At 39.0% G+C, this 23,569-nt stretch overlaps 1 protein-coding gene across 3 annotated transcripts in view; it reads right to left on the reverse strand.

Annotated features, from left to right (window-relative positions):
* The window catches only part of MSRB3 (methionine sulfoxide reductase B3), an 88,782-nt gene that overhangs the window by 59,256 nt on the left and 5,957 nt on the right, over window positions 1-23,569 (reverse strand). For all 3 annotated transcript variants that reach the window (XM_027657091.1, XM_027657101.1, XM_027657081.1), the window contains 3 exons: window positions 14,274-14,382; window positions 12,426-12,503; window positions 3,265-3,293 (listed from right to left, as the gene is read on the reverse strand). In XM_027657091.1, the coding sequence (XP_027512892.1) occupies window positions 3,265-3,293; window positions 12,426-12,503; window positions 14,274-14,382 (216 nt within the window). The remainder of the gene's footprint in view (window positions 1-3,264; window positions 3,294-12,425; window positions 12,504-14,273; window positions 14,383-23,569) is intronic.

The raw sequence follows: 23,569 nt of genomic DNA on the forward strand, positions 1-23,569 counted from the left end.
TAAGCATTTTAGACACAAACAAAATACTAATAATTAGAACAAAATTGCTTCAGCTGTGCTTTTTTTGTGGTTTACTTTGTTCCCTAGCAAATTTTAAGGAAAAAAATATTTTTCCTACAACCTTTTTCACTTCCAAGTACTTTGTTAGAAAAAAATCTATTTTAAGTACCGGTGAAATTCATCATATTATGACAGGAAAGCAAAATTGTTTCATTTCATAAGATCTTCTAACAGCGTGAAGCTAACCCCATGGTCTCTGAGACAGAAATTCTGCGAGCTATAGACTTAAAGAATCAACAGAGAAAAAGAAGTTTCTCAGATGGAACTGTTAGTCATGATATGAAGAATGTGTGTCCCCTACAGATGTTATAGCTATTTGTATGATAAATCCTGATCATCACTGTAGGAATTTTACAGCCTTCTTTTAACTTAATGCTCAAGTTCAAATTAATCTTCTTTTGACAATGTTTGCCTAATATTTCAGTGTTGAACAACATTTCCAGGGTTACATTTGCAGTGAGCCTACTGGGCACTTTAAAAGCTGTATTTCTGACTTTGTACTTGCTTCAGAAAGACTTCTAATAATTCTTCAATGCTTCACAAATATTTCTAGGAAAGACAAGTATAATAAGCATTGATAACTGCTTAAAAAGGGCACATCTAGACTTGCAAGTTAACTGGAATTAACATTAGGGTTAATTTAGAGCATGCAACAGTTGCAGAACAGCTCCTTGAGAAAAAAAAATGCATTCTAGAATAAAATAACCTCATTCTCATGTTCAACACTTGAACCATTTTGAGTAACATAAGATAAATGAGAACAAAGCATGTTTGTTCCAGTTTGCGGGATCATTGCTTTACTCAGGAATGACAGTCTAGGGAATTCAAAATGAAATGAGGGATGGGAAAATACCTTAAGTTGTCTCCAAGGAACTCAAGGTTGTATAAATACAGGGTCATTGGTGTCAAATGGCAACAGCCCTTTTAAAACCAATGCTACATTTACACTCTTCAAAAGCCTGTGTAATACAGAACATGGTGCTACATAGGGCACTGCGCCTCCCATATGAAAGAAAGATGTTTTTTACGAGAATGCCATCAGCAACGCATCCTTCCTCTCCCTGCCTACACCCTCTTGTTCAACCAGAGGCAGCAGGAGGTCTGGGGTTATTGTCTGCTTGTGGAAAGTAATAGCAAACTCTTTGGTGGGGAAACAAAACAAGTGCTGTTTTATTTGGATGATACATGTTGAGTTGACCTCAGTATCTCCACTTCTCCTCTGCTCTTACATATTGGGAACAAAAGAGAAACTCCATCTGACTATCACAAATAGCTTCTCAGTGGAAGAACCGAGTGCTGTCCATATAAAGGGAAGGCTGCTGTACTTCTCACAAAGATAAGGGTTTTATCAGCCTTGGTATTGCTGGCCATGAAATGCACATTGAGGTTATATAATTTCTGTGATTTCTTTTTTCTTAAAATGCCATTTTAATTATGTGCTTGATCTGTTTTTCCTACTATTTTTTAACATCTCCCCTTGGTTGTTAGCTGAAACCTGTGCCAAAAGATGCGGCACTGATGAGACTGAGGTGTTAAACCTCAGTAATTCTCAGTTCCAAGTACAGCATTTGGGGCAAAGAATAAAATGGGACCAGGAGCTCTGGAGCAGAGAGACCTGGTGACACGTACTGAGCAGGCACTCGTCATAGCTGCAATAGCGCCAAACTTGTATCACTACGCTGAGCTTCCTGGGAAACACCATACCCCTGCCTTCACTGCCAAGGGGAGTGGCAAGCAGAATAGTGCACCTAACAGGAGAACTGCTTCAAAAAAGAGAGTCAGAAAATTGTAGCTTAATCCACCAGGCAAACTGAAGTTCTGCAGAGAGCATTTTCCACTCAGCAGAAAAGAGAGACATGACATTCTGTTCCACTCCTTAGTTTTGGTGACTGTACTAAAGTAAAGGGGGTAATGACGGACCATGTGTGAAGCTATCCTCCATGTAATCCCTCCATGTTTTGTCATGATCCAAGAAGCAATCTTAGCATAGAGTTCATTCAAGCAGTATTTAAAGCAGGTAACCTCAAACTCACAGACTAAAATCATAATAGAGTCAAGATGACTCAAGTACACAAGATGTAGGAATTGGCCATTTAAACGCTTCCTGCTGGAGATTTCACTCCCATATAGTTCCAAAGATAAAATCTAACGTGGAAAGAAAAAGCAACATAGTGCTTCACATTTCAAACTCAAATCATGGTATAACTGGGATAAAAGGAAATATGCTATTGCATAAACACTCTGATTAATATATATTGTTAGATTCGTAAGATCATAAGCAATTATAATCACTGCATTAAGCAAACCATATAGAAGATAACATTGGTCTAAAAACAAAACAGCCATAATAATATCAGGTTTCCTGTTTAAAACAGACTTTTTTCATCCTAACAAAAAATGTATTTTGAATGACCTTTTCAGGCAATGGACATTTCAGCTAGTTTAAGGACAACAGCCTATTCTTAATTGATTATTGTTTAACTCCATAAAAACACCCAGGAATAGTTAACTGAATAAATAAGTCTGGTATTTAGATTTCTGGTTTTTTCTCACAACTGTTCCCCTGTTTGCTGTCCTGTGTTTTTTGTCTTACTAGATACACATTAACCTGTTAGACTGACCTTCACTTCTCTCCCAATCCCTACAACACATTACTATTCTTCAAAAAGTCAACTTGAGAGAGACTGCCTTTTGGTAAATCTCCTCAACTGCGCTCTACAGACTGGTCTGGCATGTATTGTGTACATGCATCTGTCATGAAAATTTGATGACAAATCATCTGTTTCCTGACAGATAGACTGCACTGACTTCAAATTCCCATGAAATGTCTTTGTCCACCAGGAAGAAAAACATTCTCTATAGCAGTGATCGTTCTCAAACTTCACTTCAATCCTCCATTTGCTTTAGTCTGTATTATCATTTATTTGTATTATAATTCTTCTGGATCAATTTAAGCCTGTTGCAAGATACATCTTCCTGATCATCTTTTGGGAAAATGTAAAGAGACAGCAACTGATGAAAGGAATGAAAGTAAATGTTTCACAGTAATAATGCTGTTTTCAGAGAGTGAGAAATGAAGATCCTTTTTAAGGCTGACCTACCCCAGTTTGTTTAAAACTAAACTGAACTTGAACTGATAAACTATTCTTTTGAGATTAACCTGAATAGTGTACATTCAGTAAAACACTGTAAATCTAAACATACCTGAATTGGAGTCAAACTTTGTTTCTGACCTACAAAAGAAAATAAAAAGATCATAAGTTACAAGAACTGCTTTATGCCATAAAAGCCATTTGTCAGACTGATTCCCTGCAAACATCATTTTTAACAAGACCAGTAACTAACTCTGTATATTAACATTAAATGCATTCAAAGGCATTTGAAACAAAAAAATTAATATTATCTTTAATATTTTGCTGTTTTCTACAATGTAGAGTTACAAAAAAGATACTATAAAAGTCAAATCACAAAATGAAGAAAATAAAAATTTAAAACAGGATTAAATTATATACTGTGAATCATAGCATACAGTCGTTGGTATGAAATAAATAGTTTTCATTCATTTTCATTTTTTAAAAGTCATTAAGAGGATTTAATTTAATCATGAATGTTTCCAATTTATTTTTGAAGCAGATATCGTTTCATTAATGTCATATGTATTGTATTCAATGATCTGTACTTAATTGTACAACATCCTAGGAGGTTTTTGTTTGTGTTTGTCTTCAATTTACTCACTCTGCTCATAGGAGTAAGTGGTTTGATTTTCTTAAAAGTGGAAAGTGGGGGTGGGAGAGAGGGAAAGAGGAAGGGAACCAGACCTAAATTTTAACTTATTTTAAAGTCTTTGCAAAAAGACAATGAAGTGTGCATTATGCACCATTAGCTTTGGTCATGCATTGCAGATTTTTCTCTCTCTAACAAGTAGTGTTTTCTTCTAAGGGTTTAGCACTTAGCAAATGAACCCTATAACCTGTATATTTAATAAAAGGAAGAAAAAATTAGCCCTTGTGGGAACATCATGTTTCAGATATCGGTTAATAATACTTTTAAATGTAGAAGTCTTTGAAGATCTCAATTCAACTGTGGGAAAACTTAAGTTGGGTAATTACTCAAGATGCGGCTGATGTGCTGTCAAGCAGAATTAACCCTATGACTAGGTCTATCTACACAATCTGCTACAAGACAGCATTGTCTATATTGAGCTCTCAAACCAATTAACGGGCATGTTCCAATCAGATTTATATCGCCCAGTAACAATCAGTTGTACACATGGTCATGGTTGTCACAGCGGGACACAAGGTCTGCCCAGCAGGAGACCTGTTAAAGCATGTTACATTGGCAGCAAAATGCATTTCCCCAGATATTCTAAGGAGGAAGTACAAGGTTGGATCCTTTTACATTGCACCAAAGAGGGGATTTATTTTAGGAAGTCACAGTCCTTCTTGTTTCAGAAACAAATGACCAAAGCTCAAAAACTAATTGCAGATTTATTTCCTTCTTTTATTTTATGTGTTTGCACGTGCAGGTACATGTAGATGTGTTTTACACATACTCTATATATTTTATATAACCGGCATTGTAATTCCATGCCAAGATCTATGCTACAGGAAAAAAATATCAAATCAATCATAATTTAAAAAATTAATAAGTTCACACTATTAGTTAATGTCATCAGAAAGGAAACAACTCTCTTTTCCCATCCTTTTCATTCACCACCTTCCTCCAGTGCTCACAGTATTTTATGTCTTAAATATAATTCTCAGGAGATGAAAAGATGAAAGGAAAAAAACATAGCATATCTTTCTACTTGGTACTTATAAAGTACCACCAAAATACAAAGAAAGTATGTTGGTGACATACCACCACCACTAACTGCCCATGCAGCAGCCCATGCTCAGTTTGGCAGTGTAATTTAGGTGGTATTTTGCGGAGGACACAGCTTTGGACTGGGAAAGATTCAAGGCGTGGAGACAAATATACAACAATTAAGAAGAATTTATTGCATGGAGTTTTGAAGTTTTTAAGGTGGTTTAAAAACTGTTAATATAACACCTCGTTTATATGTATTGCTTGGGCTTGTCCAGGCTTGCCCTGAGTTGTTTGCTCCCTTCCCTGCTCCTCCCTCTGATTGGCTGGAATATGCTGCAGTGCGGAGTGAGCTCCCATTCGTCCTCGGTTTTCCCCAGCTCCTCCCAAGTTCCTCCCTCTTCTCACAAGTTCTTTCTCTCATTTGTTCCCCTGGCTGTCTATCCCACACACCACCCAGTTTTCTAGCACCTTCTACCCGAACCCTATACAAACCCGTGTTCTCCCTCAATAAAGGGAGATAGCTTTGATCTTCTACCTTGTGTTGTGGCCCTTGTTGCTGTCTCGGTCCTATACCTACCCTCAGACCATGGCAGTATTTACACCCAGCAGGATGAAGTTCCCACTCTGCGAAAAGTGGTAACCTGGGGGGAATTTCACTGAGTTCCAAGGAAAGCTCAGTCAGTGTTTTATTTACAATATTTTGCTCAAGCTGCTGAATACCTACGTACACCATTCTCTCTTGCTTATCACGGTATCAGCAACACCTCACTACCTACATAGTCAGACACAACTTATGAATCTTACTCTCAGCTTCTGTTTATCGGTACGATTGACTTCTCACTGCCTAAATTCTAGATACTTGCTATTAGTTGGTCAAAGAAAGCTCTTGTTCCTCAGCTGCATGGCTTGGTATGGACATAGGCACTGCAATTTGCGGCATCAACAAACTGGCCCAGGGGCCAAGGTGGCAGAGAGTGCACGTGGAGGAGGGTCACAAGGGTCACTGGGCACTGTAATGAGTACCAAAGCTCCAAAGAGTCATAAATTACTGGACAACAAATCAGAAAACTGTTATGGGGGTGCTAAATGAATAGAACATTGTCTGGCAACAGCAGAAGAGCTATGGAAGAAAACACAACATGGGAGGTAGAACTAGGAGCCATTGAGAGCAGGAGGGTCACCTATGTTATGGTTATCGTTTCCCCTTGGGAAAACAATGCAAAATTTAGGACAGAGTATTACAGAAACTGTTAGAGATCTTAGAAAGGCACAGAAAAAAATGAGGAAAATAATAAAACGTCTTCAGCATAAGTAGCAGATGTGAGAGAAGCACTCTGCAAGAACACAAAGTCATCTTGGCTCCTTGAAGGAATGACAAAGCTTCCAGCAATTTCAATGGAAGCAGCACTTTTTCCTTAGATCTTCCAGTATTTACATCATCTTCTTGACAGTACATTAGACAAAGGTATCAGAAACTACTTGCATGTAGGTGTTAAAACTGTGCAACTAAAATATAGCCATTTAATAGGATAAGATTAAATACTGAAAGTACATTCCAAAGCAATGTTCTGCTACACACAAAAATATTTACTCTATCTCCTTTATACTTTTAAAACTACAATAACTAGAAGGCAAAAACTCCTAATTGTTTGTTATCACAGTACATACTCTGATATCCAACCTAAGCATCCTGCCAGACCAGATGCACCTTACAGTGCCAGGTCCTGGCTGTACAAATTGCCTTCTATCATTTATTACAAGAGGGGGAAAAACCCCCGATGAACAGAGTATTTTCTCTACTTCTGCCTTATAGCAGTGCTCTGAAAGTCAGGCAATCATTCATAAATATCTTTGGAAATGAGTCTATATGCATAAAGAGATCAAGAGGGTATTTACACAGTGTATTTATAAAGAGTATTTCCAATTGTGATATGGCTCAAACACAACACATGGCAATACAAATACAAAGTAGGCTCAACCACCAACATACCGTATGCAAGGAAATAGTGAGCTACTGGAAAGGTTTCGCTAAGGGCAGGGTGTTGCAATACTTTTAAAGATCCCAGAAATAATTAAGCCAAACAGAAACAATAAAAAATATGATGGTCCTTTTATCTGTACTGCAAAGAGGTGCAGGGTTTCAACCTGCTCCTTTTAAAAGGCATCATATATCAGATGCTCAGACTGCCAGATACTGAGAGGGAAATGGAGTAATGATAATCACCACGTGTTCCTATAGTGTGAATTTTAAACTACTGCTTTCTTAAGTATGACTGAACTGCAGTTGTTCAGTGCCACATTGTGGCACAGTGTGACCACACACCCCACAGCTGAAGCTAATGCAGATCTGCTACTTGCCAGGGAAGCAGGCCTTTGGCAAGAAGAGACGAAAAGGACTTATTGCAGAACCTCTGCTGTTGCATTACAACTGCCTTTTCTTTTACCCTTCATGATGAAGTATTTAACAGGTTTATATAGGTTTTGCTGAAGGAACATGGAGAACAGCCTTTGAAAGTCCTGCAGTTCTCTCAGAAAGTACTCTGCAGTTCTAATCCTTTTGCTTTACCATGGAAGGAGTAATTTATTCCTCTCGACTTTTTTATACCTTTGCATTAGCAGTTTTAAAGCAGGTTCTGCATGCCTTTGCAAAGTTTTCCTGTAAGGATGCTACACACAACATTGGTAGGGGCAGATATTCACAATACTACTTCCCTATGGAAAGAATTTTGATAGAATAAAGGTCTGTCACAGTCATAAAGATGATAGATGCAGCTTTGGTAAATCTTCATTTTCAAAGAACATCATTCCATATTGGCCTGGGCAGTTTGCTGAAGAGACAATGATTTAGCAGGCTCCTGATGCAATCTAAGCTAACTGATGTGTGAGCAAAATACAATCATTCTTCTCTCTTCCATGTTTGTCCCCAATGGTACAGAAAATAGCAAGTTGGAATATCAGTGTTCCTGGCTACAGCATTGCTAGCAAGCTAAAGAAGGCCAGGGCAGAAATGCTCAGTTGTGAGCATGTCCCTGGACACTGCGTTGGCCCATATCATGCTCACAAGTAGTCTCTCCTAGACAGGACCTAGGCAAATTGCAGAGGAGGCTCAAGCCAGGGACCATTCCCCACAAGCAGGATGAACCAGGACACTGTTTCAGAGGAGAGCAATCCAGGCTAAAAACATAAGCCACTTGCCACTTGCCTTTAGAGCCAGAGAAGAGGCTTTTGTCAACTTTATTTACAAGTATGGACACAGCCCTTCTGAAATCATAAACCATTACTTGGAAGCAGTCACTGATCTTACTCATGGGTCCAACCTCCAAATAAAAAGTCAAGCTTCCAGAAAAAAAAACCCCACAGCAGTATTACAATGTAAAAATTAATACCTAATGTAACTATCTAGGAATTTCTGAGACTAGGAATTTGAGAAGTCTTTGAGCTTTAAGAACTGTGTAGCTTCTTGGGCAGCAGAAGGAGCAAAGCTGGGCTTGCTGCTGTGTTGTAGCCAGAGGACAGATCCTGTGGTGTCTCAGGCAGCAGAACTACTCACAGGTACTTCCCAGAGCTGGACATACCTAATGTCTCTCTATCTTCCACCCTCACATGGATTCAGACTTAAAAGTACTCAAAGAATCCACTGAAATTTTACACTAAAAATAGCAATGAAATTCCTGGTAGAATCAGTGGAAATTATACAGGCAATCATCCCCGGTACTCGGCACTGGTAAGGCTGCACCTCCCGTGTTTAGTTTTGAGCCCCTCACTAAAAGAAGGACACTGAGGTGCTGGAGCCTGTCCAGAGAAGAGCAATGAAGCTGGTGTAGGATCTGGAGTACAAGTCTGATGGGGAGATGGGGATGTTTAGCCTGGAGAAAAGGAGGCTCAAGGGAGACCTTATCACTCTGTACAACTACCTGAAAGAAGGGTGTAGCCAGGTGGGTGTTGATATCTTCTCATAGGTAACAAGTGACAGAATGAAATGGCTTCAAGTTGCACTAGGGGAGGTTTAGATTGGACATTAGTAAAATTTCTTTATGGAAAGGTTTGCCAAGCACTGGAACAGAATGCCCAGGGAAATGGATGAGTCACCATCCCTCAAGATATTTAAAAGACATGTAGATAGGGCGCTTAGAAACATGATTTAGTGGTGGACTTGGCACTGCTGGGTTCACAGTTGGACTCAGTGATCCTTAAAGGTCTTTTCCACCCTAAACAATTCTGATTCCTAAACTGATGAAAACCAAGTTACTTCAAACAAATGTTATTAGATAGAAGCTGCTGGTTTTGACAAAGTTTTTAAGGAAGCTAAGAGTCAGTCAGGACAGATGAAGCTATTAGATCTTATTAGAGATGCTACAGCAATGATTTCATATGGGCTCTCCTGGCCAGATAGCCAGTGCTGATTTGTCATTTGGTGTGCTCAAATGATATAAAGATCATTAAGAAAGATTAAAGATCATTAATTAAGCACTCAGCACTGGGGCAAGGAAATTCCTTGTAGAGCTCTAGCCTAGTGACTGAAATCCTCCCTTGTGTTGTGAAGGCAGGAGTGGTACAGTGTTAGTGGCACAATGTTAATGGTACAATTATATTACCCACCCATGCTTTCACTTTCTCATGATTTGATGGATGTCTGAGAGATGTTGAGAAGACCTGACACAGCTCAACAAAAATCAAATGAAAATATAGCATGGATAAGCCTGCTGCTATGTCTCCTAGCACATGTTCAGAAGAGCCAGCACCATTACGAAGAATTCCTTCCAGGAAGCAATAAAGGCAGCAGTGGGTGATTTATGAAGACTTGGCAATTCAGTCCCTGGCCCTAAAAATTGGAAACTGACAGAACAATAATATTTCTTTTTTTAAAAGGAAATCATTCTCCCAGGCTTCCCAGTTCCCATCTATACCACATCTTTCTCACAGTCCTGCATATGGTAAAGGATGTGACCATGGTTTGTTAAATATGGAATAGCTTCTCTCCTATGGCAATAGCATGAGTCATGGATTTCACTCAGGTCCATTCTAACCATGCCTATGGACAGAATGGTATTTTTGCACAGTGTACAAGAAAATGCTTTGAAAAATTAAAGTAGGTGCAATTTTGCAAATACACTTGGCCCTTAAAAAACACTGAGGATTTGGGTGGCATAGGTGGCCCTCTGTGAACTGATACAGAAAAACACAACCTTGTGGCAGAGGCTGTCCATCCATGATAAATGTGGCTCACAAAAAATTAACATGAGCAGGTATGGTTGATAAGGATGAGGGCTTTTTCTTTGGCTTATTAGTTTTTTATCAGATCAATGTTCTGCACCAAGACATGCTCCAGCCACACCATCTGAGGTCCAGTGAAGAGGAAGCCATGAAAAAACACCCTAGAGAAAGGCGGGGGCAGCAGGGGTCCTTTTAGCATAGGCCTACAGCTAGATTGGAGTAAGTGTAACACAAAACTACATAAGGGCTGGTTTGCAGAAAAGGAGGTCCTTGAGATTAGTTTATTGTCTCTCTCATTTATTGCTTTCTTTAGGACAGCTGTACTGGGATGTAGGAGACTGTCTGGCGTGAAAGTTGAGAGATAGAATAATTAGATTCAATGGCATGATTATGGATTTTCTGTGTGATGCACCTTTGATTGTGGAAAAAGTTAAAGCATGTCCTCCATAAAGCTTGGGAGGTTTCTCATAACACTAGTATGAGTAGGTAGATGAAGAGATGTCAAATTCCTAGTTGTTTCTTTTATCTTTCCTATGATAGAGACAGAGTTCTGTTTTAAAGACCTACCAAAAAATAAGTCTTTCATCTGTAGTGTAAAATTCATGTGTTCCCTGACCTTGTGTGTCACATGGTAATGAAACAACGTAAATCAGAAATGTTAAAAGTTGAAGTTTGTTAATATTACTGCTGAAGCTCCGGTCTCTTTCCTAGTTAAACTGACAGGTCTATAGTCCAAATATATATATTTACAGATTACAAGGACATAAAAAAAAAAATAATGGACAGCCAATGAGAAACAAATGTAAATGCAAGTTTCAGATGACTATCTGGACATTACAAAACAAACAAAAAAAAAACCACTAAAAAACCCCTCCATAGCACCAAAAAAACTACTTTCATTTTAAATGGGCAATGTGCCATGGTCTAGCAACCACAGCAGTAGTGGATCAAGGGTTGGACTTGATGATCTCAGAGGTCCCTTCCAACCCAGCTGATTCTATGATTCATTCATTAGATGATAGAAAGGAAGTCAGTCTTGAAGGTAGAAGGTGAGATCCTGGCTCCATTTACCAAATATGAATTGACTTTGACAGAGCCAGGATCTCCTCCACAAAGATTTGGCTGTTGTAAGCAGGAGAATGTCTAAATCGCCATGTAGAAAACCAGGTTACGGAGACTTTGGATCCCCACTTTGCATCCCCAAGCTAAGTACCACAGTAACACATGACATGAGACTATTGTCTTGGCTGTGTTTGTAACCATCAGTTTTTCAACTCAAAAGATTCACATTCTTACTCAAGTTTCTGCAGGTAATCTTTCCAACAGAGGAATCAAACATCACAGAGATTAAGCACTTCTTTCATTTTACAGATAGTCTCTTGCGAACAACTATCACTATCACATCTGGTGATTCTAGAGCTACATCAATTGTATTTTCCTTTGTAACCTATTACTGGCCCAATTTTCTATATTATTAGCACTGTCCTGACCATCCTGCTTCATGCTCTTGTAAGGGTACCTCTTCAAGTGAGAGGGACTCAGTCAGTGTGAACCAAGGGGGAAAAAAAGCAAGAAAAAAAATTAAATTCATCAGAATGAACACAAGCAGCTAGAAATAAGAAAAAACACATAAACAACAACTGAATCTCTGCAGAACAATGCAGTGATCAAGAGAATTCAATCAGCACTGCTTCTAGCATTAAATTTACAGCTATAATTGCCAGAACACTTCTAAAGATTATTTTTCATACAAGACAAAAAAGTTACTATTTCTTTCTTAATCCTTGCTCCAATTCCTAAATCAGCTCTCCATGTGTGCTATTTGGGATAGATGGAAATACAGTAAGTAATGCAATTTTCCCAGGTTTTGTTTTCTTAACTGCTTGAATTCTAAAGAAAAAAAGCATCTACTTTTTTCTCCATTATCAGATAAAATGCTGTAGCGTGGATCCAGCATCACCACTCAGTAGCTCTTAAAGCTACCTGTAAGTAATGCTAATAGTCAAACCTCAGTATCTGGAAGACTGTGTTGCAATTATTTGGCATAGCTGCATATAGAAAAAACTATTTAAACAATTACTACTTATTTTTCTGTCATATTTCCTGTTTTACCTGAATGTTATCTTACTGTCTTATTTATCATAATTTTTTATCTTTATTATGAGATTAATTTTACTATAGAACTATTATTTACATTGCTTCTCGTGTATCCCTTAACAGGCTGAATGACTTCCCATTCTGTGAGTCTATAAAATGACCTTATACAATTATGTATGGAATATACACAAGATTACACATAACCTAAGAGACAGACATCTCAAAACTATATTTAGCATACTCACTTGAATAAAGGAGTCCCACAAACAACACATTTGTATATTCCTTGAGCTTTATGGTGCGTGTACTCCCCCTCAAAGGCACTGGAAAAACAACACAACATTTTAAAATTAAATAAAGGAATTTTTTTTTTTTTATTTATCAAAGTATCTAAATCTTTAGAAAACATTATAGAAAAAAAACACAATTTCAAAGTTGGAAGTCGGTTTTTATTAAAGGCAGCAAATAAAGCAGGCACAGGAAAAGGGGAATGTCCTTGTTAGTGTGCCTCAGGTGTTACGCATCATGCAAAAGGAAGCAAGTTGTCCCACAGTTCAAAGGCCAGAACTACAACACCAACAAAAAGGTGTAAAACTGGAGTCTTCCCCTATTTGGCAAGTGAACTGTCAAATTTTTGTAAACATTGATTGTTTAGCATGTAGCTCAACCTGCCACGCGTGCCTGGGCCAGTGTCTGGGCAGTGCGGCAGGCTCGGTGGCCACAGCGGAGCGAGGTGTGAGGTGCTGGGTCAGGCTGCAACTGGCTGCTTGGGCAGCAGAGGCATTGTAGCTGAAAATGAAATAATTGGTGCATGATTTCAAGCTGTGTGTGCCTTATATTTTCAGTTGAAAAGCAATATTCCAGCTTTAAGGGAATATTTTTCTAAGTTAACAATCTAAAAGGCTAGGAGGTCATTCACCTAATACGAATCAGCTGTGCTAGCCCAACAAAAAGCCTATGTGCTCAGCAGCTTGTTTTTATTATCCTTTCACTCTTTTTATGAGGTCCAATTTTTTTTATAAACAGGATTTTTAAGAATGACCTAATCTCCAATTGTTTGTGTGCATTAAATCACGTTGTTGGTCCCGTACACAAGAGCGCAGAGGGCCGGGGGGAAGGCAGGCCTCCCAGCAGAGGCCACCATCTCCCTGCCCCGCCAGGGCTGCTGGAGGACCAGAGGGGCTGGAGCGGAGAGGGGGACCATCCTTGCCAGTCTCCCTGGCACATTCAGCCACCAAATTCAGAGCTGTCAGGAAAAGGTTTGCCTATTAACTGGGACCGCACGTGCAGCAGGGAGCCCTTTCAACTCATGAATGAAAACAAGCAGTTACATCATTAGTACATTTGGAGCAGAGGTAAAGCCAGGGCCTTAGGCCAAGCTCAGTGGTATAAATTAGACAACAAAAAATGGCTGGGCTTTGGCAAGTTACTTTCGTGCTGGAATCAGCTGAGAGAGAGACTTTATTCACTAAAAACACTCTTGGAAGCGAGTCTTTTTTTCCCTCCAGGACTTGAGGCTGGCTTCCAGCAACTAAAGCCATGTGAGGGCAGTTATTGAAAATTTTTTACATTCCAACCACAAATGAGCCAATAAATACCTTCTCCACATGTGCTTCAAAAAGAAATTGGAGTGGGGTGGAAAAGAACTAAATTATGCTACCTTCTTTCTGCAGCCAAAACGTCTATACTTACAATGGCCACCTTCAAAACTCCAGCCTCCTGGCACGGGGCCATTTCCCTCGTGGTTCTGCTTACCACGATGTCTTCCAAAAAAAGTGTACCTAAACCACTATTACTTCCACACGTTTTGTAGTAAACTAAAACCAGACTCTAAACATAAGCCTGGTGACTTTATAAGACATGCAGTGTTCATTAAAAGTCACACAAGACCTTTGGCCCTGGCCCCCATGTTGCAGATGCTTGTCTTTGCAGTAGTGTTAATTTGTAGGGGTTAGTAAACAAGTGCAGAAATCCTGGGGAAAAGAAAAACCAACAAAACTTGGTGGGGAAAGTGAGGAAACTGCAGTAAGAGGAGGGGTGGAAAAGAAATATGCTTGTGTTTTGAGATCTGAGTTTCTTTCGTCCTACCTTACCTTTCAGTCCCTTTCTCCTGAGTGACATGGTACTGCAAGGGTGTCAGCCGCTTCCTCAGCTCCTCCTGGGAAAAGACCACCTTACAGTCCTTTTTATCCCTACATGACCCTGCAAAGGGAGAGGATATGGAAGAAGGAGCCTTTTTAGCTTAAATCCTGAATAATTGCTTTGGCAGACAGCCACAGCATAGCTTCTGCATTCACTTGTCAATGACCAGACCGGTCCCTATTGCACAAAAAATAGCTCAGCTGTACCGCAGCTGATTATTTCTTCAAGTTTAAAAAAGAATTTTTATAGAGAGCCAGGTGATTCCACTGGAGCAGTGACAACGTGCTACAGCCAAAGCCCTTCGATGTGTTATACACTAAACTGTTGCGCACGCAATCATTCACAAGAAAGTACCGTTTTTCCGACCATTAAAAAAAAAATCTGCAAAAAACCCAGCTACAGCTGAAACATTTTTTACAAGACATCTATATTGGAGACTTATGGTAATGGGCATATGATGTTTAGCCACAACAACTAGCAATTTCATTACCCTTAAAAGTAGCTAACAATTCTAAATCTTCAGAATTACAATAAGGTTGATTTAACTTGTAGTTGCATCATCATTCTTTATGACTATCCATTTTATTTTTTCACTGTTGAAGCACTGAGGAGCAAGTAATTTCTTTATGCACAAAGCTGTACAAGGTTCAACAATAAATGTGTTGTAAAATTTAAGGTTGCTATTGAAATTACTCTCCTTTGAAAATCTCAACTTTTGCTTTGCTTAGTTCACACAGAAAATCCAAGGAGTAAAAAAAGATCATTGTAAAAGAACACATTAGTATAGTGCAAAAATTCACATCAGGAAAGAAAAAAAAAATTAGGTTGCTTCTGGGAATGAAAACTCCCAAAGTAGTAGCAGAAATTGCCAAATATTCAGGTAACTTTGATAATCATTGGCAAAAATTAGCTGACAAAATACAGCAGGGAAAAAGCACTGTAATTATGACAGCAATTAAAATATGGTACAATTAGAAATAAACAGTGCTGACAAAAATATTTTTTGCTAGTAACATGTATACACTCATAAAAAGACCAATTGTGTTCCCAAAGTAGAAGCAACAGAGCTACCCATCTGTATGTCATTTAGTACAGGAGAGGCAATGGCAGGTTTAAATTACATGGTATTGGATTGCAATTTCCTAACATTGGATGCTTTTCTGCTTTTTTACCTTGAGTCATTACTAAGAAGTGTTCATAAAAAGTAGCTTAAAGAACAGATGCTTGCAAATCATTTAGGAAAAGATGTTTCTTTCTTCCTCCCCCTCTTCTTTTCTCAATTTTTTAATGTGTGGGAGTCGGTGAATAGGGGAGACAGAAAAAGAATAATGCTGTTGGTCACTATTAACTAACCACTAGCCCTAGGAAGTATTTTCAGGAAGAAAAAAGTAAAATTGAAAACATCTGATTGAAGTAAATAGTGCAAACATAAAAAGCTTTACTACTGAAAGAAAGGTATTGAAAAGCGATTTTATTTCATAGATTAGAAATTACTTTTCATCTAAACATTCTTAAAAACAGATTGTTTTCCACTCTGAGCCATCTCATTAGCTGTGCTGCAGAGCCCTCGTTTTAGTGGCAAGCTTTGAAAGAGCGCTGCTGTATGCCTTTGTTAGCTTCAATCTTATTTGGGAGAGGGATAAAGATTTCATTCCAGGTCTCTTTGTTTGTCTTTCAAGAACCACTAAAGCAGTATTCACACAAATTTTGCAGGAATGTGCCCTGTGCCATAGCTTACAAATTATTTGGTTTTGGTGCACTTAAAGGTCACCTTCCAAATTAGCAAAATTTTCCTACATCCTGGCTTTTCAACCTTAAATGTAAATATTGTTTCCTAACTGTAAGTGAGGTTTGTTCTTTATAACATTTGGTTGCTTATTTAAAGATGTCAAACTTTGGAGGTTTTTATTCTCCAAACGTGCAGGACTCTAGGACTAATAATTCTTTCAAAGTATAGCTAACAGGGAAAGGAAGCATATACATTATATAAATAGCTATTGTTATCTTGCATTATGCAGCTCAGAAAGAAACTGTTTGAGAAACAGTCTTTTATCTATAATTTCAGTCTTAAAAAATAGTCTAGAGAGCAGAAAATCTTATAAACCAACATCACTTTTAAAAATATCTACACATAATTTAAAAAAACCATACTATTTGCTCCTCAGCTGTTGCAAAAAAAAAAAAAAAAGTAAGCATAGCTTCACTTTGGAAAAAGAGAAAATACTGAGTGTTTTAAAGAATGCTCAGTACTCCCTCTTTACTCTCCCTAAATAATTTTTCATCTCTTTTAGAAATTTAATGTTCTTCAATCAATGGGCTCACTATATGCACAAAAAAATGTCTAGATGCCACTTGATCTACAACACAGATCAGAAGTAGAAAGCATGTTAAAAAAAATATTTTCCCCACTTTTTTTAATGATTAACTGCATATTCTATACTACAAACAAGTATTTTTGTCTACAGGGAAATTTTGCCAAAGTGCAGTGGGGTAAACGGCAACTGACCCCAACAAAGGATTCTCCAGGTTTGTAATTTGAGTACACATCAACAAAAAGTTGCACTACAAGCACTACAAATCATAAAAGAAATCTCTTGGTCCAGTCCTCAGCATTCAAGAATGGCCCTATTCAATTAATTGCACTTATTATTTAACTGCTAGCAACAAAATAATAGGTCAGTAAATGGATCACACTATTTCCATATTGCCAAAGAGTCAAGGAGGTAAAGCAAGACTAATCCCCGACTGCAGAGGACGTAAGGGTATGTTACCTGAAACAGGGCTAGTCTGCAAGCTTCCATAAAGTGCAATGAATCCTAGAAACCACTGGATGAGATTCTAGGAACACAGTCCTTTGATTAGGAAAAAAAATTACATGCTAGAGGGACAAAAGTGCTCAGAGTGGTTGCTTCTGGTTTTGAAACTGTTCCAGGAGACAACACAAAGCTACACAAAGATATGCCCAGTATGAGAAAAACTGTCACTAGTAATGGAGATGTTATCAAACTTGTTATTAAACCAGAGAATAAATGGACAGGCTGAACACCTTCCTCAGTCTGGTTCTCCATAGACAGGATGAGGTCTGGGCTGTGGAAAGGGTTCCCATACAGTCAACAAAATTCTTCAGCAACTCAGGCATAAAGGCAGGCTCACGGTTCATTGGCAAATTATACAATTCTAGGCAGATGAAAAAAAAGGTCATCACTTCTACAAATAGCCTGACATCAGTGTGATTACATTAAAGGTGAGACTAAATTAAATATGAGAATAACAGAGTCTGGATTCATAGGATCTATATTAGGACTCTGGAAAGGATCTCACTTGTTCTTTGGAGGTGATGTTCTCATCAACGACTTTTAGAGGAGCCCAGGACAGCTAAGTTCTGAACTCCAGTTAGCAGCAGAGGTGAACACTGGCCTACAAGGGCAAGCAAAATTCTCTTTACTGACAATTGAAGGCCAGATTAAATCTCTCTAATCAGCACACCACAGTGCCTTCACTGGGGTGGGCACTCATGAGAAGAGCAGCGTGCAGGCAACTGTCACCAACAGGCACTTGTCTTCAGCCTCCTGCCAACAGTTACAGCAGTACTAAAAGCAGTTCTGATCCTGGAGCAGGATGGAAGGCTTTGTGAGGAAAAGACTAGGGTCACAAATTTTAATGTGTAAACACAAAAAAAAAAAAAAAAAAAAAAGAAAAACTGAGGAGGGTGAAACAAACACCAAACCCTTCTTGGAGACTTCATGGTATTCCTATGCTTAGGAAGATTTTTTTCCCGAAAAACAGGGAGTATATGTTGCCATCTACTATTCACCGGCAGACTGTGGGCATTTCAGAGTTCAGCTCTGGAGTCCTCTGTACGAATTAAGTGAACAGAAATATTTTCTTGGTGTTGACCTGATAATGAAGACATTAGCATCTCACCTCACATATAAATTCCAACTGACCTTTTCAAATCCGTGATTCATAACATTCCTTCCCTATAAGCAATCAAAAGAAAACTAGCAACAAGATACATTCAGACCAACACAAGTTAGCAGACCATCACTCCTCACCACTCAGCCCTTCACCTGTTCCAACATGCCAGAGGGTGGCGATTAGTGTCTGACATGCCCTGAAATTTGGTGGCATTTTTCCTGATGGCTTTCCTACTTCAAACAGTCTTTGGAACCATTCTAACAGTTTTCTCTTATGCTTTTTTGCTTCCTATCACTGAAATTAGCTCAATATTTCAACTATGCATGGAAGACACAGCTTACATTTTCCCTCTTCTGTGTATGCTTATGTTCCACTAGAATTAATGGACATTACAGTCATGGACTGAGTACATACCACTTAGCCTTCCTGAATTAAATACAGCAAGATCAAATGTTCCAGCAAAACACAGCCATATAACAAATTGGGCTTCTAGTTTTCCGTACTACTTCTTTTAATATACCCAAGCAGTTTTTTAGGGGCCTTCCAGCACATTTTGTTACTCATATACCACCCCAGTCCCAGTCCTGCAATGTGACTGGCAGACCCTTTGGCATATGCAGAGCTACTTAAGGGTCTATGAATGTACTACAGGATCTGGCTCTAAGTATACACCTCTTTGCTTTCCAAAGTGTGTCCCCCCACAAGTGCATCAGACTGGGGTAGATCAGCAGTAAATTATCTCAAACTGACATTAGGAGGAATCCTGCAAAATTAAAAAATATTTGCATACATTTCTTTAAATAAATATCCTTACATATGCTTTTGCTAACACTCAGTATTATTACAAGTGGAATCTGTCATTTTTTATTATTTCAAATTTCATTTACACAGTTTCTGCCTCTTGTTGACAGTTTTGCTTCTCTTTGATTACAAAAAGGCAAATGCTCAACTCTCTCACTTCTGCTTAGTTTGTTCTCTGCAGCCTGTAGTCCACAGTCTTAGAAGAATGCTGTAGGGTCCTCTCACTGCAAACAAGTCAGAAACTGCTCATCTAGTTTAAAAAAGAACAACTCTTGAAAAAGCAAATCATTGCAAAAAATTCTACTGCCTTCTAAGCTGGAAAACACAATTTTATAAAACCTGTATTTGACATGATAGTCCTTTTTATAATCCACTCACAAGCCATTTTAAATTACCTAAGCCTGCTGGTGACTAGGATAGATGCTGCAAAAGAAACTCTGAAATGCTGGGAGGTCAAGTTTAAGTAAAATCCAAACTTCATCCTTCAGAAACCCCTGTAAATGTTTTACACATTGAAAAACTGATCTGTGTTTCTCCTCTGAGGGATGGCTCCTTTGCTTTCTTGCTGTAGGTAGCCAGCTCCCACCCGCTGTTGAAATACCATTTGCAGTTTCATGCAAGCATTAGAAGTAATGGGGCGAAGACCATTTCCACTATATTGTGCATTGAAAATCCTAAAGCCAGGTACCAGGACAGCAGTTACAATTTTGGGTCAAATGCCAGGTTCTATCTTAAAAGATCGCCACCCAAAAATTAACCGTGTTTAAAAAAATTATTTACTTAACACCCAGGAGGGTCAGATGGCCACGAGGGAAGGGCAAGTCCCTTCTTTGCAAATTTGAAAACTTCCCATGCAATCAAGTAACAGAGCTGTCACATTTATTTTTTCCACCTGGTCATCAGCATGGCTCATGTTTAATACAAACGCATATATTCTGAGTCATCATCAGAAATCTCCCATATAAGACAGCAAATTTGTTAAGCACCAAAACCCCCCAAATTAAAAAAAAAAAAAAAAACAAAAAACAAACCCACACCAAATCAAAACAAACAAAGACTCCAAACTGGTAACTCATGCATCTCTTCTGTGCACTTGTTTTCTTTCCAAAGAAAATGCTATTAGAACCCCAGCAGTCCCGTACAGGCAGCATCTATGGGAACAGGAGCTGCCTTGTTGTTTCCACAGGTCTGCAGGCATGCTTGCAGCAGGTTACATGGCCATGCAAGCCAAAGAGACATTCCCTGGAAGAGAAATCTGAACCTTGCAAATGTAAAAAACATTTAACAAAAGACTCAAGTGTTTTGCATAGTGGGAAACGGGGAAAGAAAAGCGGCTCCTTTTGTTCTCTCCAGGTACGTCTACTTTACTTCCTTATCTGACGATAATGAAATAAATGTCACTACCAGCCACAGTCTTGGTCTCACAACCTTTCCAAATTATAATGACTGAGGAGTCCACCATCACTGTGTGCTAGCTGGTGGAGGTGAAGGCAGCTTCCCCTGGAGCTTTTTGAACTGTCATCTTCACTAGTACCATAGCAATGACAGCATAATGGCTGCTCAGCAGAGGCTGGTGAATAGAACCTTCAATTAAGTGGAGCACAAGCTCATTACATTATAAACTGCCACATTTGTTATTGTTTCTGCTGAGATGGCCAAAGACAGAGTGCACAGGGCAGATGACCTATTTGCCTTACTCATGGATGCAAACCAGACAAGACAAGATCAAGATCTCTTGGTACAGCAGTGGAAGGGGGAACATTTATAATGATGGATTTCTCTTCCACTCCCTCCTAACAGATAAAGAGACTTTTGTTTTGCTGATATGATCCTAGCACCTTTCACAGGCAGTACATTTTTTTAAATTGAAAGGAAGAAAGGCAAAGACATTGAGCACTCTGTATCTGGTCAGTAGATTTCTGTCTGAATCAATAAAAGGGTGCACAACATATGGAAAGACATTTTATTAACAGCAGAATTAAGATGAATTTAATGAGGGCTTTATGCTACCTTTTGCGTTTAAAATATTTCAGTCAGCCATCAAAAGAAGTTTATTCACACTGCTTTAATAAAGGTTTAACCCTGCATCAGAAACAATTAAAAAGTCAGCATTTGCCAGCAGTTACCACAGTGGTGTGTAGCTTATTTTGGCATTCAGGCTGTTGCTAAATCCTCCTCCTGCTTCCTCCACAATAGTGATGTGTGGCCTGTGAAATGAGCCAATGAGTCAAGGTGCCACAATCTGTACTTGGGAGGGGGGTGGAGGAAAGGAGAGGGGTGGGAGGGAAGGTCTTTCTTCTCCTCCAGTTCCCCATAACAGCCCAGATCTAACCTTCTGCAAAACTCGGTCTGTCTCCCACTGTGGAGGGTAAGGAACCTTTTTAGCAAAGACACAAGCAGGCACAGCCTGCTCTATGGCCTTTCATGCCACTTCTCCACTGAGGGACATATCCAGCATGAAGACAGAAGCTGCTGCGACACTCTGGGCTCCAGCTGTTGCTCTGCTATGACCAGAAGAACTACTACAGAAAACACTGTAGCTCCCTGCCCTCTCAACCTGCTTCAGGACTAATGGTAGACAAACAGCCAAAAAGGTTTGTAACCGGCAACCTCTTTCACTAATGGGCCTTCTGGAATTCCTGCATTTCTTTAAAATTCAGCCATGCTTTATGGGTTGGAAGATGGGGTCAAGCTCTATAAAAGGCCTTTAAGAGGACTCAGTCAAGCCCTTTCCCACTCTGCTCTCCTTGGGACTCCTTGGCCTGAGCCAGAGCACTGAGCTGGGAGTTCTTGCATTCAGTGCATAAAGTTGCCAGTGCCGGATCTGGGCTGCTGGCACCTCCCATCCCACAAGAACCTCTCCTCCAGCCAGAGCAGGGGGCACTTCCATACCCTGGCCATGTGTCCCTTCCCAACACAGCTTCTTTTGAAGGAAATCACAGATTGAGACACATGTTTAACTTGTAGCTAAGAACAAACATTTTCTGCTTCTTAGCATTCTCTGGGACTCCTCTCTACTTGTTTCCCCCAAATCATGATCTGTGCTGTAGCAACCTGTGGTTAACCTACCAGTTAAGTTATGGTAATGTTCCTGTCTCTAGTGCCTGACTCCCAGTCCACAGTCTAGACCCATTCCATGTTCCATCAAATTCCAAGCTCACCCATTCCCTAAGTGGCCCACTAGATTATCTTCTCCATTGCTTCCCAACCTAGTCTTACAGACTTTTAAGATTTATATTCACTTCTTGAACCTTTTCTTGCTTGTACTCCCTCAGCTTAGCAACATAAAAAAATCTCCTTCCTTTTTGTGTGCTCCTTTACATCTACACACTCTGAAACCTTCATCACATACTCCTCAGAGAAAGGACAAAGCCAGGAGTTGCTTTTAATTGAAGGGAAAAAAGTGAAGGCAGTCCTTAAAGGACTTCTCAGATGTCCTGATAAATACCCCAATAATAAAAAATTAACTTTCCATGAGAAACTTTAAAACACAGAAACACCATTAGTGCTGAAACTTCATCTTTTCCGTACCCATCTAAGCAGAAAACACAGTAAGTTTGAGCTGCAGAGGGCACGGGAATGGAACACAGGAAATTTATGAGCTCCCAGAATTAAAACATTTCTGCAAGATGGGTGGAAATGGTTTGTGGTGGGTCCTTTATGGGAGCAGGAAGGGAACACAAACAACCTTAAAAGATCCATCAGAGAACACATTAAGGAACGGCTCTGTGCATGGTCTGGGAGCACAAGAGACGTCTCATCATCCTTGAGCTTCTCACTGCAAGAGTCACTGAGGAGCCTCTACCCAGATGAGGCAGGAACGAGCACTTTCTGACTGTTGAGCAGATGAGGAAAAGTGTGAAACTCCATCAGAACAAGGAGTTGAGAAGAGCAAAAAAACAGGGTACAAACTCTAGGGTATTTAAAAAGGCTTCTAGTTTTCTTTATGATCCCAAGTTTTACAAGTATCAGGTACTCTTAAAGTATTACTCCCAATGAGATATCCACAAATAAATTTCATTCTAAACTGCATTAAATAAGACATTCTAGACTGAATACTATTGTACAAAAGAAATATTTGTAAATACAGTACAACACTGAATATACTCCCATTAAGACAGCTCTATGCAAAGTTAATTTTTAAAACTAAAGTCATTCCAAAAATATGCTCTATTACGATAATACAGTGTTCTAGTTCTTATGACTAGAAGGCAGACATATACACAAACATTTATATAATAATGACACATGAAAGGCTTCACATGCTATTTACTACTGTGCTCACATAGTGTGTATTTTCAAGACTCTTTTCAAGCATTTATGAAATTCATCATAACTGCTGGGAGGTAGTAAGCTAGGTATTTTTAAAACTATTTTAAATTTAAAAATCTATTTTTGCTCCAAATCAGTATTTGCTTTTTTTTTTTTTTAATTTAGCTTGATAGAAATCAGTTTTAATTTTTGCCCCCCAACCAGTTCTGAGGAACAGGAACAAGGTCTCATCTGAGACCTTGTATGACATATTTGA

The sequence above is a fragment of the Corapipo altera genome, unplaced genomic scaffold (assembly GCF_003945725.1).
Source record: "Corapipo altera isolate COAL_440 unplaced genomic scaffold, ASM394572v1 1, whole genome shotgun sequence".
NCBI classification, from domain to species: Eukaryota; Metazoa; Chordata; class Aves; order Passeriformes; family Pipridae; genus Corapipo; species Corapipo altera.